The sequence below is a fragment of the Salvia hispanica genome, chromosome 4 (assembly GCF_029641045.1).
Source record: "Salvia hispanica isolate PSC_SH4W2 chromosome 4, Shi_PSC_v1, whole genome shotgun sequence".
NCBI lineage: Eukaryota > Viridiplantae > Streptophyta > Magnoliopsida > Lamiales > Lamiaceae > Salvia > Salvia hispanica.
The window spans coordinates 9,914,488-9,926,861 of NC_142695.1; the positions used below are offsets into that span (position 1 = coordinate 9,914,488).

At 35.4% G+C, this 12,374-nt stretch overlaps 3 protein-coding genes across 3 annotated transcripts; all 3 read left to right on the forward strand.

Annotated features, from left to right (window-relative positions):
* The first annotated feature begins 340 nt into the window (after nucleotides 1-340).
* Nucleotides 341-1,977, forward strand: LOC125197001 (expansin-B15-like). Its single transcript, XM_048095691.2, has 4 exons — nucleotides 341-535; nucleotides 625-737; nucleotides 826-1,013; nucleotides 1,433-1,977. The coding sequence occupies exons 1-4, from the start codon at nucleotides 382-384 to the stop codon at nucleotides 1,752-1,754; spliced, it is 777 nt and encodes a 258-aa protein (XP_047951648.1). The 5' UTR covers nucleotides 341-381; the 3' UTR covers nucleotides 1,755-1,977.
* A 2,448-nt stretch (nucleotides 1,978-4,425) lies between these two features.
* On the forward strand, nucleotides 4,426-5,957 carry LOC125194623 (uncharacterized). The gene has a single exon (XM_089056066.1). The coding sequence runs from the start codon at nucleotides 4,495-4,497 to the stop codon at nucleotides 5,770-5,772; it is 1,278 nt and encodes a 425-aa protein (XP_088912192.1). The 5' UTR covers nucleotides 4,426-4,494; the 3' UTR covers nucleotides 5,773-5,957.
* Nucleotides 5,958-9,739: 3,782 nt separating this feature from the next.
* LOC148927217 (zinc finger protein ZAT1-like) lies at nucleotides 9,740-10,582 on the forward strand. Its single transcript, XM_089056068.1, has one exon. It carries the CDS (start codon nucleotides 9,868-9,870, stop codon nucleotides 10,393-10,395), a length of 528 nt encoding a protein of 175 aa, XP_088912194.1. The 5' UTR covers nucleotides 9,740-9,867; the 3' UTR covers nucleotides 10,396-10,582.
* The last annotated feature ends 1,792 nt before the right edge of the window (nucleotides 10,583-12,374 follow it).

Here is a 12,374-nt window from a genome sequence, read left to right on the forward strand (position 1 = left end):
TACTCCATTATATTTAAGAAAATCAACTGACCTATATAAATAGCTAATTAAGTTTATTGAATTTAACAACCACTTACCATGTAATCAATTAAAGATCCCATTTTTGCTAGTAGAGATAGGGTCAAATCCAAAAAAAAAAAGCAAAATAATTAAATTTTTATTTCCTAAAATGATATATATGCATGATTTGAGAGGAAAAGTGTTAATTATATTGTAACAAGTATAATCACTAAAATCCACAGCTCTCTTTAATTTAAGGTCTATTATTTGGTGTTTGCCGATCATAGACGCAAAGCGGTTTATTATCACGACTATAAATATGGCATTTCACATTCACAAAAATCACAAAAACATACTCTCTCTCATTCCAATATCTCTTGCATGCTCATGGCTTCTCTTTTCACTCGTTTAGCTTTCTTCGCCCTCTTGGCTAACTTGTGCTATGGCTTCAATCCTAGACTTCTAGCTGGATCGGGGGGATGGTCTTCCGCCCGAGCCAGTTGGTATGGAAATCCTTCCGGTGCCGGAAGTGACGGTGAGACTATCAAATTAAACGTCATTATCGTACTATGAAATGGTATAGAAAGTGACATATATTAATTTTTGTATGTTTTTATTAATTAGGGGGTGCATGTGGATATCAAAATGCTGTAGAAGAAGCACCATATTCTTCACTAATAACAGCGGCTGCTTCTTCTCTATACAAATCAGGCAGCGGTTGTGGAACATGTTATCAGGTTAAATATTTGTGTAGCACAACTTATTAAACTCTCTTTCAATTCCCTCCTTCTCTCTCTAAATTAATAACTTTATGTTGTGATTTAGGTGAAATGTACGCACGCGGAGGTTTGCTCCGGTAAGCCGGTGACCGTGGTTATAACCGATGAGTGCCCTGGCTGTGACTCACAGTCAATCCTGTTTGATTTAAGTGGGACCTCATTTGGAACAATGGCTAGACCTGGTGGAGAAGGTCAACTTAGAAATGTTGGAATTGAACAAATTCAGTATAAAAGGTAAAAATAGGAGTAACACTTAATTTCTAGTACAAATTTAATGTTTTCTAGTATACAACCCTAATTTGGACCTCCTACTCATTTTCTTTTGATTTTCGAAAAAAAAAATTGTACTCCATATATTTAAAATAACAATAATGACCATAAGAATTTGAAACGGATGATAAATGATAGTTGCATTTCAATTGTCCACTACATAACAGTACATTAGAATAAATTTGACTAATATTTTAAGAAATAGAATATTTAATTGTAGCGAAGAATCTTGTGATTAGATTTTCATATTAACACGTGTGTCAAGTGTTTAAAGTCAGGAAACTGATATATTTAATCATGGAGTCTAATTTTGGTTTGGTTACCTTATTATATTAATATAATATAAAAATCTTATGTGGATTATTTGATAATTGTTTGTCCAGAGTGAACTGCAACTTCCCCGGAGCAACCGTGTCATTCCGGGTCGACCCGGGTTCCAACCCGAACTACTTCGCGGCTGCAATAGAGCACGAAGACGGAAATGGGATCGCCGGAGTTGAGCTGAAACGGGCGGGGTCAGGCGGCACATGGATTAAAATGCGGCCGTCGTGGGGGGCTGTTTGGAAGGCCGATTTGCCAAACAATTACCCGGCACCCTTCTCCGTTCGGCTTACCGGAAATTCGGGGAAGAAGATTGTCGCCAACAATGTTATTCCTGCCAATTACTCGCCCGGGAAAACTTACAGATCAGTTGTCAATTTTTAACTAAGAACAATTAATAATACTATAGTATAATCCATTAATTAGAGTAATTAAATGACAAATTAAGATGAAAAAATTTGTCGTAGAAAGTGTATGACATGCACTTTGTTGAGCAGACGGATCTTTTATCTGATCTTGTCTAGCGTTTTCAATTTTAGTTGTTATGTTTTAATAAAGTTACATATGTATGGTTTACTTTAATATATAGTACTACTGTTCTGGCTTCTGTGTAATTTTGTAAACAATATATTGTTTACTTAGATTGGTCTATAGCTGGAGTATTTATCAATTATTACTAATCCATACTTTTATATATTATTAAATTGGGAGCTATAGTATATTTTATGAAATTTGGAGCTATAATAAATAAAATGAAGGCTATCAATAAAAATCAGTCTATTTGAGATTTACATATAAGTTGCCAAAATAAAAATCCATTGGGTCAACGTATCTTATCCATCATCTCCTAAAGATATCACATATTCTAAAGTGGGCCTATATACGCGGCCCATTTCTATTAGTCAAATGATGGACTTTCCCAAATACTAAAACAGAAATTTTTGGAATTGATAAACATTTTTGTATGAAAACAAACTCAATAGTCTTGACAATCATAAGTTGTCCTAATTCGGATTAATTTTACTTGAATTGGATTAATTTTATCGGGTTAGAAATTTACAGTCCCGTCTCTAAATATTCGCATCTTAAGCTAGCCCAACGGGCTACAAACTAAATACTACTATTAGAATTGATTTATCTATTTTTTACTCTTAAGAAATATATCTAAAATTAAAGATATTAATCATATAGAAACATAAACTCAAACATGAGGTATTAGAGTACTCTCTTTGTCTCGCTCTAAGTGGCACATTTTTGTTGGGATGTATAACTCTAAATGATACTCCCTCCGTCCCATTGAAGATGACCCACTTTCCTTTTTAGTTTGTCCCAACTAAGATGACCCATTACTTAAAATGAAAACACTTTTATCTCTATTCTATTCTCTCTCTCTTACTTTACTCTCTCCTCTCAATACACAAAATAAAGTTGCATAAAATCCTGTGCCGCCCAAGAATGGGGTCATCTTCCTTGGGACGGAGGGAGTATATTTTCTTAAAATAGAAACATCATTTTTCTACTTCATTCTCAATTTTACTTTATTCTCCCGCTACTTAACTACAAAATAACATTGTACACACAATTTTGTGCCCATTAAAAAATACTCCACTTAAAGCAGGACGAAGGAAGTATAAATATTATAAAAATTAATACTACATCCGTCCCCCAAATTTTGACACAGTTTACCATTTCGGTCCGTCCCTGAAAATTTGACACACTTCACTTTTACCATGTAGTGGACTTCATATTCCACTAACTCATTCTTACTCACATTTTATTATAAAATTAATACTTTAAAAGTAGGACCCACATCCCATCAACTTTTTCAACTCACTTTCCATTACATTTCTTAAAATCCGTGCCGGGTCAAAGTGGGTCAAAATTTGAGGGACAGATATAGTAATTAGATAAGAATGACAGTTGATAAAACTTGAGTTAATGAAAGATTTCATTAATAGATTATCATAAATACTGGCATAATAAAAATTCTATTCAAGGTTTGAAAATTAAAATGAAAAACAAACACAATTCCATAATTTTTAAAAGCATGTTTTACATAGATTTGAATTTTTCTGATTTGTATTAATAAAAACTAATGCATATGCATATATGTTAGGCATAAATTGAAGGATTAATTAATTTTATCTTTGTGTTGTTACTCATTTCATCAAAATCATCATTAAAGTGGTAATTAATTGTCAGATAAGGCAGAATAGTAAGCCATAGTTCCACCTAAGACCAATCCATCATGCCAATCCATCGAACTCTGATTGCAGATTTTTCAAATGCAGACTAATAAGATTTGATTTTACTAACGTGCTCCTTCCGTCTACGAAAAATAGTCTCGTTTGTGGACGGTATCGGTTTTAATGCAATCTTAGTTCCCAGATTTGGATGTATAAATTTAGTTGGGACAGAGGAGTATAAATTTTGAACTTATAACTCATTAAATTTAGCTGGCTATTTGGATCAGCCTATGAATTTCAAGATGCATTGACATATGTAATAGAAACTAAGTAATACTTTTGTTAATACTAAGATAAATGAGTCATAACATATTATACTGAGTTCAATATTTATGAATTCCATGCCATGTGGTCTTCAATAGAAATTTCTTAATTGAAAATTATGAGCAAATAAAAGTTTTATAATTCTGCATGACTCTTCTCCAAAATATACTCCTCATGCATATTATCCACTAAAAACAATGATAGAAAGAAGGTGTTAAAAGAAACGAAAAACATGGGAATGTGTATGCTTCATTGAATTAATTGGGTTGTTATAGTTGAAAGAGTCAAAGAAAATTTGAAGTGAGAGCATAATGTATACTTAACTGGACGGATGAGAGAAAAATACTCCTCCAGCAGTCAACACCACAACTGAATCACTCTCCGCCCTTGGTTTATGTTTATCCATTGGCGGCGCTAGAAAAAGTCTCTCACCTTCCACTTGTCACACCCCTTCCACTTCCACTATCCTATTTTTCTCCACACCTCCTTAAAAAAGAAAACAGTTAGTCCAACTGAAAACTAGGAGTTAATTGCCATACTTTTTATTCACCATTTAATCCCACAACAATTTCCATCTACAACAAGTGAGTAGCGCCATTGATTGAGTTTCCTCCATGTTTTCCCTGTGTTTGATCACTGTCTTATTTTGTGCGTTAATGGCCTGCCTCAACGACCACCCAAATTTCAAGCACTACTGCAAGGTCTGCAAGAAGGGCTTCATGTGTGGCCGCGCTCTCGGCGGCCACATGCGCGCCCACGGCATCGGCGACGAGAGTGGCAACCTCGATGACGACGACACCGCCAGCGACTGGGAGGACAAATTTGGTACCAACACTAGCAAGCGAATGTACCAATTGCGGACCAACCCTAATCGCCTCAAGAGCTGCAAGACGTGCGAGAATTGCGGGAAAGAATTCCTGTCATGGAAATCCTTCCTTGAGCACGGCAACGGCAAATGCACCTCTGACGATGCCTCTGAGTCGCTCCCGTCGTCCGAGGACGGAGACGAGGACGGTGGGAGCAGGCGCGGCGGGGGAGCGTGGTCGAAGCGGAAGAGATCGCTGAGGTCCCACACGACCACGAGCGAGGAGGACGATATCCTCCTCGCCACCTGTCTCATGCAGCTGGCAAACACAGTGGTGGATCTTGAGCCAGAGGAGTCATGCGCCTCTGCCAGCAAGGAGGAGGAGAGGCGGAACAGCCGGGCCGCGGCACTGGCCAAAGGGGTATCGAGCCCCAGGGGTGTGTTCGAATGCAAGGCATGCAAAAAAGTATTCAATTCCCACCAAGCATTGGGAGGGCACAGAGCCAGCCACAAAAAGGTGAAAGGATGTTTCGCTGCGAAACAAGACGAACCAGACGAGGTGGCAAACAACGATCAGGATTTCTTCCCATCTTCAAAACCATCGTTCCAAATGGAGCAGCAGCAACAGCCTCTTGTGGGGGCGGCAAGGAGGAAGTCCAAGGTACACGAGTGCTCCATCTGCCACCGCGTGTTCAACTCTGGACAGGCACTAGGAGGACACAAGCGATGCCACTGGATTATCTCAAACACGTCAGCAGAAACATCATCATTACCAAAGTTCCAGTTCCAAGATCAGGCCGGCGTTGGCATCCGTGCTGATAAGCTAGACCTAAACGTGCCAGCGTGGGCCCAAGTGAGGCGGGAGCAGCTCAGCTTTGACGTGTCGACAGACATGCGCCTCCAGCCATGGATCGGGAGTCAGAAGGAAGTTAGTTACGTTGACGATGAAGCTGATAGCAAGTTAAAGTTGGCCAAATTGTGCGATTTGAACGATAAAAATGTGGCTTCGTCTCAATGGTTGCAGGTAGGGATTGGCTCTACTGCAACTCAACTTCCTCCTCCTACTCCTTCTGCTCCAGATGCTTAGTTATAAATTAACCTAACATGAATTTTTGTATATTTTTGCATTCACTCTGTACATTTTATTGTTTAGCGAGGTTCAAGTCTAACCTATTTATTATGTTCATTCTTGAGAATCTGAAGAACTTCGGTCATTTCTTCATGTATGTAACTATGTTTCTACTTTCTATTCCATTGAATCCTCAATTTGCATGCTTCGGTTTTTATGTACTATTATAGTGTGCCAATCTAAAGAATATATATTTGGTGACATCAATTACTATTTACTAGTACAAAACTCAGAATATTATATCAATCATAATTAGTTTAAGTACTCAAAATTTTAATTTTAAGAAAAATAATAGAAAAAAGAAGTTAGTTATCTGATCATTTGTAAAGTAAAATTGGAAACTACCAATGCAGCAAGAATAGGATGTCGTCTCAACGTGATTCTTGAAGCTAAAAAATGGGATTTATCAATTTAAATAAAGAAAAAGAGAACTTAAAAGCCAACCACGACAATGATTTGGAGTATTCACATGATTTCTGAGGAGCAATAATTAATAAGCTTTTCAATTTTGATTGACATAATAGCAAGTATTTAAATAAAACATTCTACAGGTTATTTTTTAAATAACTTATTCCAATAAAACGAAAAGAGCCAAAGTTCATTTGTAAAGCAACGGATAAATCGAAATCTTGAGAAATATTTTCTGAAAAGGAACCTTGAAGAATGTTGTATCCAGTTTGTCACGCGGCTGATCCACAATTTAAAATGCGTTAAATTGCAATTTATTATTTTTAGCATAAATTAAAACGAATGATATCCCTACAAATATTTAACTACATCAATTTGTTTCCTCCTTGTTTTTGGTTGAAGCTAAACAGTAGAACCCTACTATACCGCATACACGTTGAAGAATACTAAAATTCATATGGATAAAAACTATGGAAGCGTAATCAAGAACCTAATTAAGCACATGGTTATATATGGTGTGACCGAAAGATTTCACAGTAGTAAATATAAACTCCCACCCCAACAATTAAAAATGTAATAAGTTTACTCTTGAAAAAAAGACAATATCATGACCGTTGTGTATATTTTGTGAAATTATATAGTGTATTTATATTATTATAAATTACTAGTATAATGTTTCCAATACTATGATGAAGGTGGTGCATGTCATCACTTATGAGGCTATAGATGTCAATTCAATCTGAAATGACCTTAAAATGAATAGTCCTGATCAACTCGATAGGGTTGGTTCGAAATTTATCTGAACTGGCCATAAATGAGTTGATTCTTAGAGCATCCACATCGCATCGCGCTTTGAGACAAGCCGGATAAGAGACGGCGATGCGGAGCGCATCTCGTCGCCATCTCGTCGCGTCTCACCCGGAGGAGCCGTCTTGGAGACAGCCCGCCATGCGCCTTGGCGACGTGGCGAGCTGTGGTTCGTGTGTGACGCCCACTCGCCGGCCCACGAGTGGGCGTCGTTTATATTCGTTAAAATTGATTTTTTTTTTATTTTTTTTAAAAAAAATCAGAAAAAATTCAAAAATTAAAAAAATAATATGAAAATAATTCCAAAAATTATCCTAGCCGTTTATAGCAGTTTATAGCCATTTTTTTCAAATTTGTAATTTTTTTCAATTTTTTTAAAGCCTCCAATCACTTCTATAAATATCAAATCATTCCCACAAATTATCCACCATAAAAAAACTCTCTATTCTCACTCAAACACTCTATATTCTTCATCTCAAAACATTTTTCTTCTCCCAAATTGAATCAATTTATGTGTTTTTTATATTTTTAGGATTTTAAATTGTAACTTTATTTTATTTAATGAAGTGTGTTTTTTATTAATTGGATTTGTTGAAAATAAAAATAAAAAATGAAATTGAATGAATAGTTAAGAGATGAGATGGTTAAGACATGGAAGGATCTAGGTGCTATCTCTTACTTAAAAGATGGAGTGAAAAGTACAGTGGGGCTCATGAATAGTGAAGAGATGAGGGGGTTAAGAGATAGTGTTGTGGATGGCTTAGAGCATCCGCATCGTGTCTCGATGCGGGCTCTATCTCGTCTCTCTGAGACGAGACCGCATCGAGACAGCGATGCAAGCTCCCGTCTCGTCCCCATCTTGTCGCGAGGCTCGCCCGGGAGAGGAAGCTGGCGAGCTCCCATTCGTCCGTGATGCCCACTCGCCGGCCCGCGAGTGGGCGTCGTTTATATCCGTTGAAAATATTTTTTTTTGTTTTTTTTAAAAAAATCAGGAAAATCAAAAATTTAAAAAAATTCCCAAAAATATACTATCCGTTTATAGTTGTTTTTTTTTTCAAATTTTTAATTTTTTTTAAATCCCTCAAATATAAATATCAAATCATTCCCACAAATTATCCACCATAAAAAAAACTCTCTATTCTCACTAAATTTTTTATTGTTTTAGGATTTTAAATTGTAATTTTATTTTATTTAATGAAGTGTGTTTTTATTAATTGAATTTGTTGGAAATAAAAATAAACAATATTAATTGAATTTGTTGGAAATAAAAATAAAAAATGAAATTGAATGAATTGTTAAGAGATGAGATGGTTAAGAGATGGAGGGATGCAGGTGTTGTCTCTTAATTAAGAGATGGGATGAAAAGTACAGTGGGGCCCATGAATAGTGAAGAGATGAGACGGTTAAGAGACGGATAAAAGATAGGGATGTGGATGCCTTAATATTTTTATTTTCAATTTATTATTATTAGTTTTTCAAGCTTTTAAAAGTTAATACGATATTACTCCATTATTTAGTGATAAAAATTGTATTCTACGTCACCATATGAGTTACATATTCGTTCAACTTAAAATAATCATCATTTGCATTTATATTCATTTCTTATAGATATAAAATCATAAATACAAATATATTAATTAAAAAATATTTTAAACATTTTTTAGCCCGATTAACTTGAGGATTAGTCCGAAATCCAAAGGGTTATAGCTGAAAATATAAAACGTGAAAAATTCTCAACCTGAATAGTATGCACTCAAATAGCGGACAAATCGAGCCGAATGGAATTACATGACACATGCATAGAAAGCAAAGACTGAAAACTCTGATAGATGAAATCTTAAATCTATAATTAAGTGATATCCTTTATAAGTAAGTTCAATTAATGAAAACATAAACTTCCGTTAAAACGCGTTTATGACAAAAGAGACGAGGTCTGGTCCACCATTTTCCCTCACTAAACGGTAATTACTAATAAAAAACTCCCTCCCTCCCTTCTCAAAGAATTATTTTCCCCACCACTAATTTCAAGTTTCAACCCCAACGATCCAAAAATAATGCCAAATCGCCTCTTAATAAAACCAACTATTCATTGCCATAAATTTCCCCAATAATTTACTAGTACTAATTATTCGATTAAATGCGGAATCCCACTTTGGTCAAGTGGGCATGCCTAAAACTAAATGCACTTAATTTTTGCTCATCCCACAGATCTCCTCTTATTCAGTTATTCTCACACGGCTAATCACATTTACGTTCAACAAAGTCAATTTTTCACTTTAAAAATATTGGGTTGTAGTATTAGAATTTGTGAGTTGAGTCAAGGAAAAACTTTATTTATTCCGTGAGTCTCCATGGGTGTGGTTACTAAAATTTACTATCATTTTGGTTGACTTGCATAAAAGCAAATTATAATAAATTGAATATTGCTGTAACCTCTCTTAGTTCCGAGAATACCCTCATAATATTACAAGGCATTCGGAAAATCAAGGGCTTTTAAGGAAAGAAAATAAAGAAAAGAGACGAATTGAATGCAATGGTCGCATGTTACATGTTTTGTGAGCTTTATATAAGATTTTCGGGATATTAATTGTGTTTTGCCGTTTTACATAAAAATATAACCTAAAAAACAATCCAGAATCTAATTTGTGTAATTTTAATTTTCTTTTTAATTCCGTTTCATGTGTATATATTCCCTGGGGGAGGAATGCTTGTCACCTACTCCTCTTTAGCTTTCTCCACACTGTATGTATTGTAGAGTACTTGGTTCAAAAAAACACAGAGAGAGACACGGTGGGTGCGTGATAGAAGCAAGTTACTAAGTTGTTATTTTGATTTGGCATGGAGAAGAAACAGAGATGCAAGCTGTGTTTCAGAAAATTCGCGAACGGGAGAGCTCTAGGCGGCCACATGAGATCTCACATGATGAAGTTTTACGCAGAGGATTCGCTGCTACCGTCGGAGTCATCGATCTCGGACACGACGCCGGAGGAACACGTGGCGCGCTGCCTGATGATGATGTCGAGGGACACGTGGCACAGGAGATATGATAAGGAAGACGAACAAGAGAAAGTAATTGCCAAGAATAAATATCGGTGCGATGAATGCAAGAAGCTGTTCCGGTCGTATCAGGCGCTGGGCGGCCACAGAGCCAGCCACAAAAAGATCAAAGTTGTTGGCGTTAAGAATCACCAGTGCCCCTTCTGCCACAGGATTTTCTCGTCGGGGCAAGCGCTCGGCGGCCACAAGAGATCGCATTTCCTCCAGAATCCGTCTACAATTTCTCAGGTTTTGAGCATAGATCTGAATCTGCCGGCGCCCGTTGACGAGGATGAAGGGACACAAATCGCGATTTCAATTTTGAGGTAGAAACTAAAATGGATGTAGTATGTTACTGTAAGTGTAACTACTAGCTGAATTTTGCATTAATACAGACATTTATTTGGGCTAATGTTGCTTGCAGTGATGAAGGTTAACATAATTTTGCAAATGGGGATTTATCATTATGGTTGTACATCACTTTTATTTATCTATGTTTGATAAAGAGATTGGAAATTCGATCACAGGAAAAGTGTAGTTATTCCAACTGTCAGTGGACAATTGAGGAAGAGTTCATCAATTCCAAAACTCTTTTACTTTTTTTTTTTCTTTTTATCAGTTACACTGCATGATAGTGTCTTCTGCAGTTTCTGAAAAATTGTTGGTTGCAGTAATCAATGCTGGTAATTTTGTTTTGCATCAAATGACAATTGAAATTTGGAGTTTTGGGCAGTCAATTAATAAGCTGTTTGCTAACTAAACATGTGAAAATAAATGGGGAAATATGTGTTTTATTTTTCATAAAAGAAAAGGAACTTTTGTAATTTTAAAATTTTACAACTTTTAATGTAGTCGTATGACTATTGTTGATTTTTTCTTTTTTCTGAAAAACCGAGTCTTCATGAAGTGTTTTCCTCATCTCATGTTGACATCATTTTGCTAGAAAAAAGTAGTAGTACTAGTTTCTTTAGAGACAAGTTTGACCACTTCATAAGTAATTTTACTTGGCAGAAGAATCAGTCAACAAGTAACTCTGGCATGGTCTACATTGAAAAATATTTAGATATAAGTACGAATTATAATCAACAAAAGATGACAAAGTGAAGTGAGCTAAATAAAATTGAAACATTTTTACTAACACTGGCGGTGTGAGATAAGTCAAGAGTCATCAAAATTGGGCAAATTTTGGATTCAAATCATAAATTATGCAACCAAAGACAAGTTTGAATTCAAATATAAAAATGTTATATTTATAATGCTATGAAGTGGAGTATGAAATATGTTCGCCTCCCTTTTAGAATAGTCCTGCTAAAAGAGATGGCAATAGAAGTGTACGCAAAGTAGCCAATAAGTGTAAATTGGAGAATATACCACTTTTCTTTTGCTTCCTACCAAGTGTGTCAACTACTTACATTTTTATATTTATATATTACATCAGAAAATGGGTTCAAAATATCAAAAATTGATGATCTATTGTTATTATATTGTTGTTCTTTTTATACATAAAATTGAAAGGAAAATTGAATACTGGATAAGTTTTAATTGATAGGGCGTCTTAAAACGTTGAAACTTACTTTATTTAACTACCAATTTATCTGTTTCTTTGTGGGCGTAAGAGATAAGTTTGGTCATCCATAGTCAACGAGCATATAAAGGGTTGGAATAATTATGTGACAAAACCTATTATTATTAATCTAACTTGTTTGCATATGAAATTGCCATAAAATTTTCCAAACCGTGACATGAGTTCGTCAAGGAGAGATTTAAGGTGTTCCAAGTTGAAATTTTCCAAGGGGAAAAGACAAGTGGTAAAACACCTTCATTATGAAGCATGACAAGTCAAGGAATAAGTCGTAAACAATTTTGGCCTATTAATAATTTTTTGTGTAACTCTTTCTCGATGATAATAATTAATAATAATGTGTCGACAATTTTCAATATAGTATGTTATTTTGCTCAATTGCAAAATTCTTCTTCCATACTTAGTGAATTACTAACGCGTACGGTCTTAGTCATTAAAACAAGCACATTTTCTTCAGTCTACCTTTAAAAATCTATATTTTCACATTATCTATATTAAGAACTGTTAGCCCTATATGCATTTGTGCAAGTGCATTTATGTTAAGATGTGAAAATAACCAACCAATCGTAGTAATTGCATTCTAATTTAAGTCCATTGATAGTGCATCACCATCACTATGGAGATTTTTAGGGCCTTTTCTTGTAACATTAAAGTAAGATAGAATTGTATGGCTTTTAAATGTTTCTTTTGGACCAATTGTAGGTTCTTTGTTTTTTTTAGATTAAAA

Excerpts from the sequence above, each read along its gene's own strand:
- LOC125197001 (XM_048095691.2), top strand. The coding sequence starts at position 382 with ATGCTCATGGCTTCTCTTTTCACTCGTTTAGCTTTCTTCGCCCTCTTG. Across the intron at positions 536-624 it reads TTCCGGTGCCGGAAGTGACG|GGGGTGCATGTGGATATCAA; the intron begins GTGAGACTATCA and ends TTTATTAATTAG. Across the intron at positions 1,014-1,432 it reads GAACAAATTCAGTATAAAAG|AGTGAACTGCAACTTCCCCG; the intron begins GTAAAAATAGGA and ends TTGTTTGTCCAG.
- LOC125194623 (XM_089056066.1), top strand. The coding sequence starts at position 4,495 with ATGTTTTCCCTGTGTTTGATCACTGTCTTATTTTGTGCGTTAATGGCC.
- LOC148927217 (XM_089056068.1), top strand. The coding sequence starts at position 9,868 with ATGGAGAAGAAACAGAGATGCAAGCTGTGTTTCAGAAAATTCGCGAAC.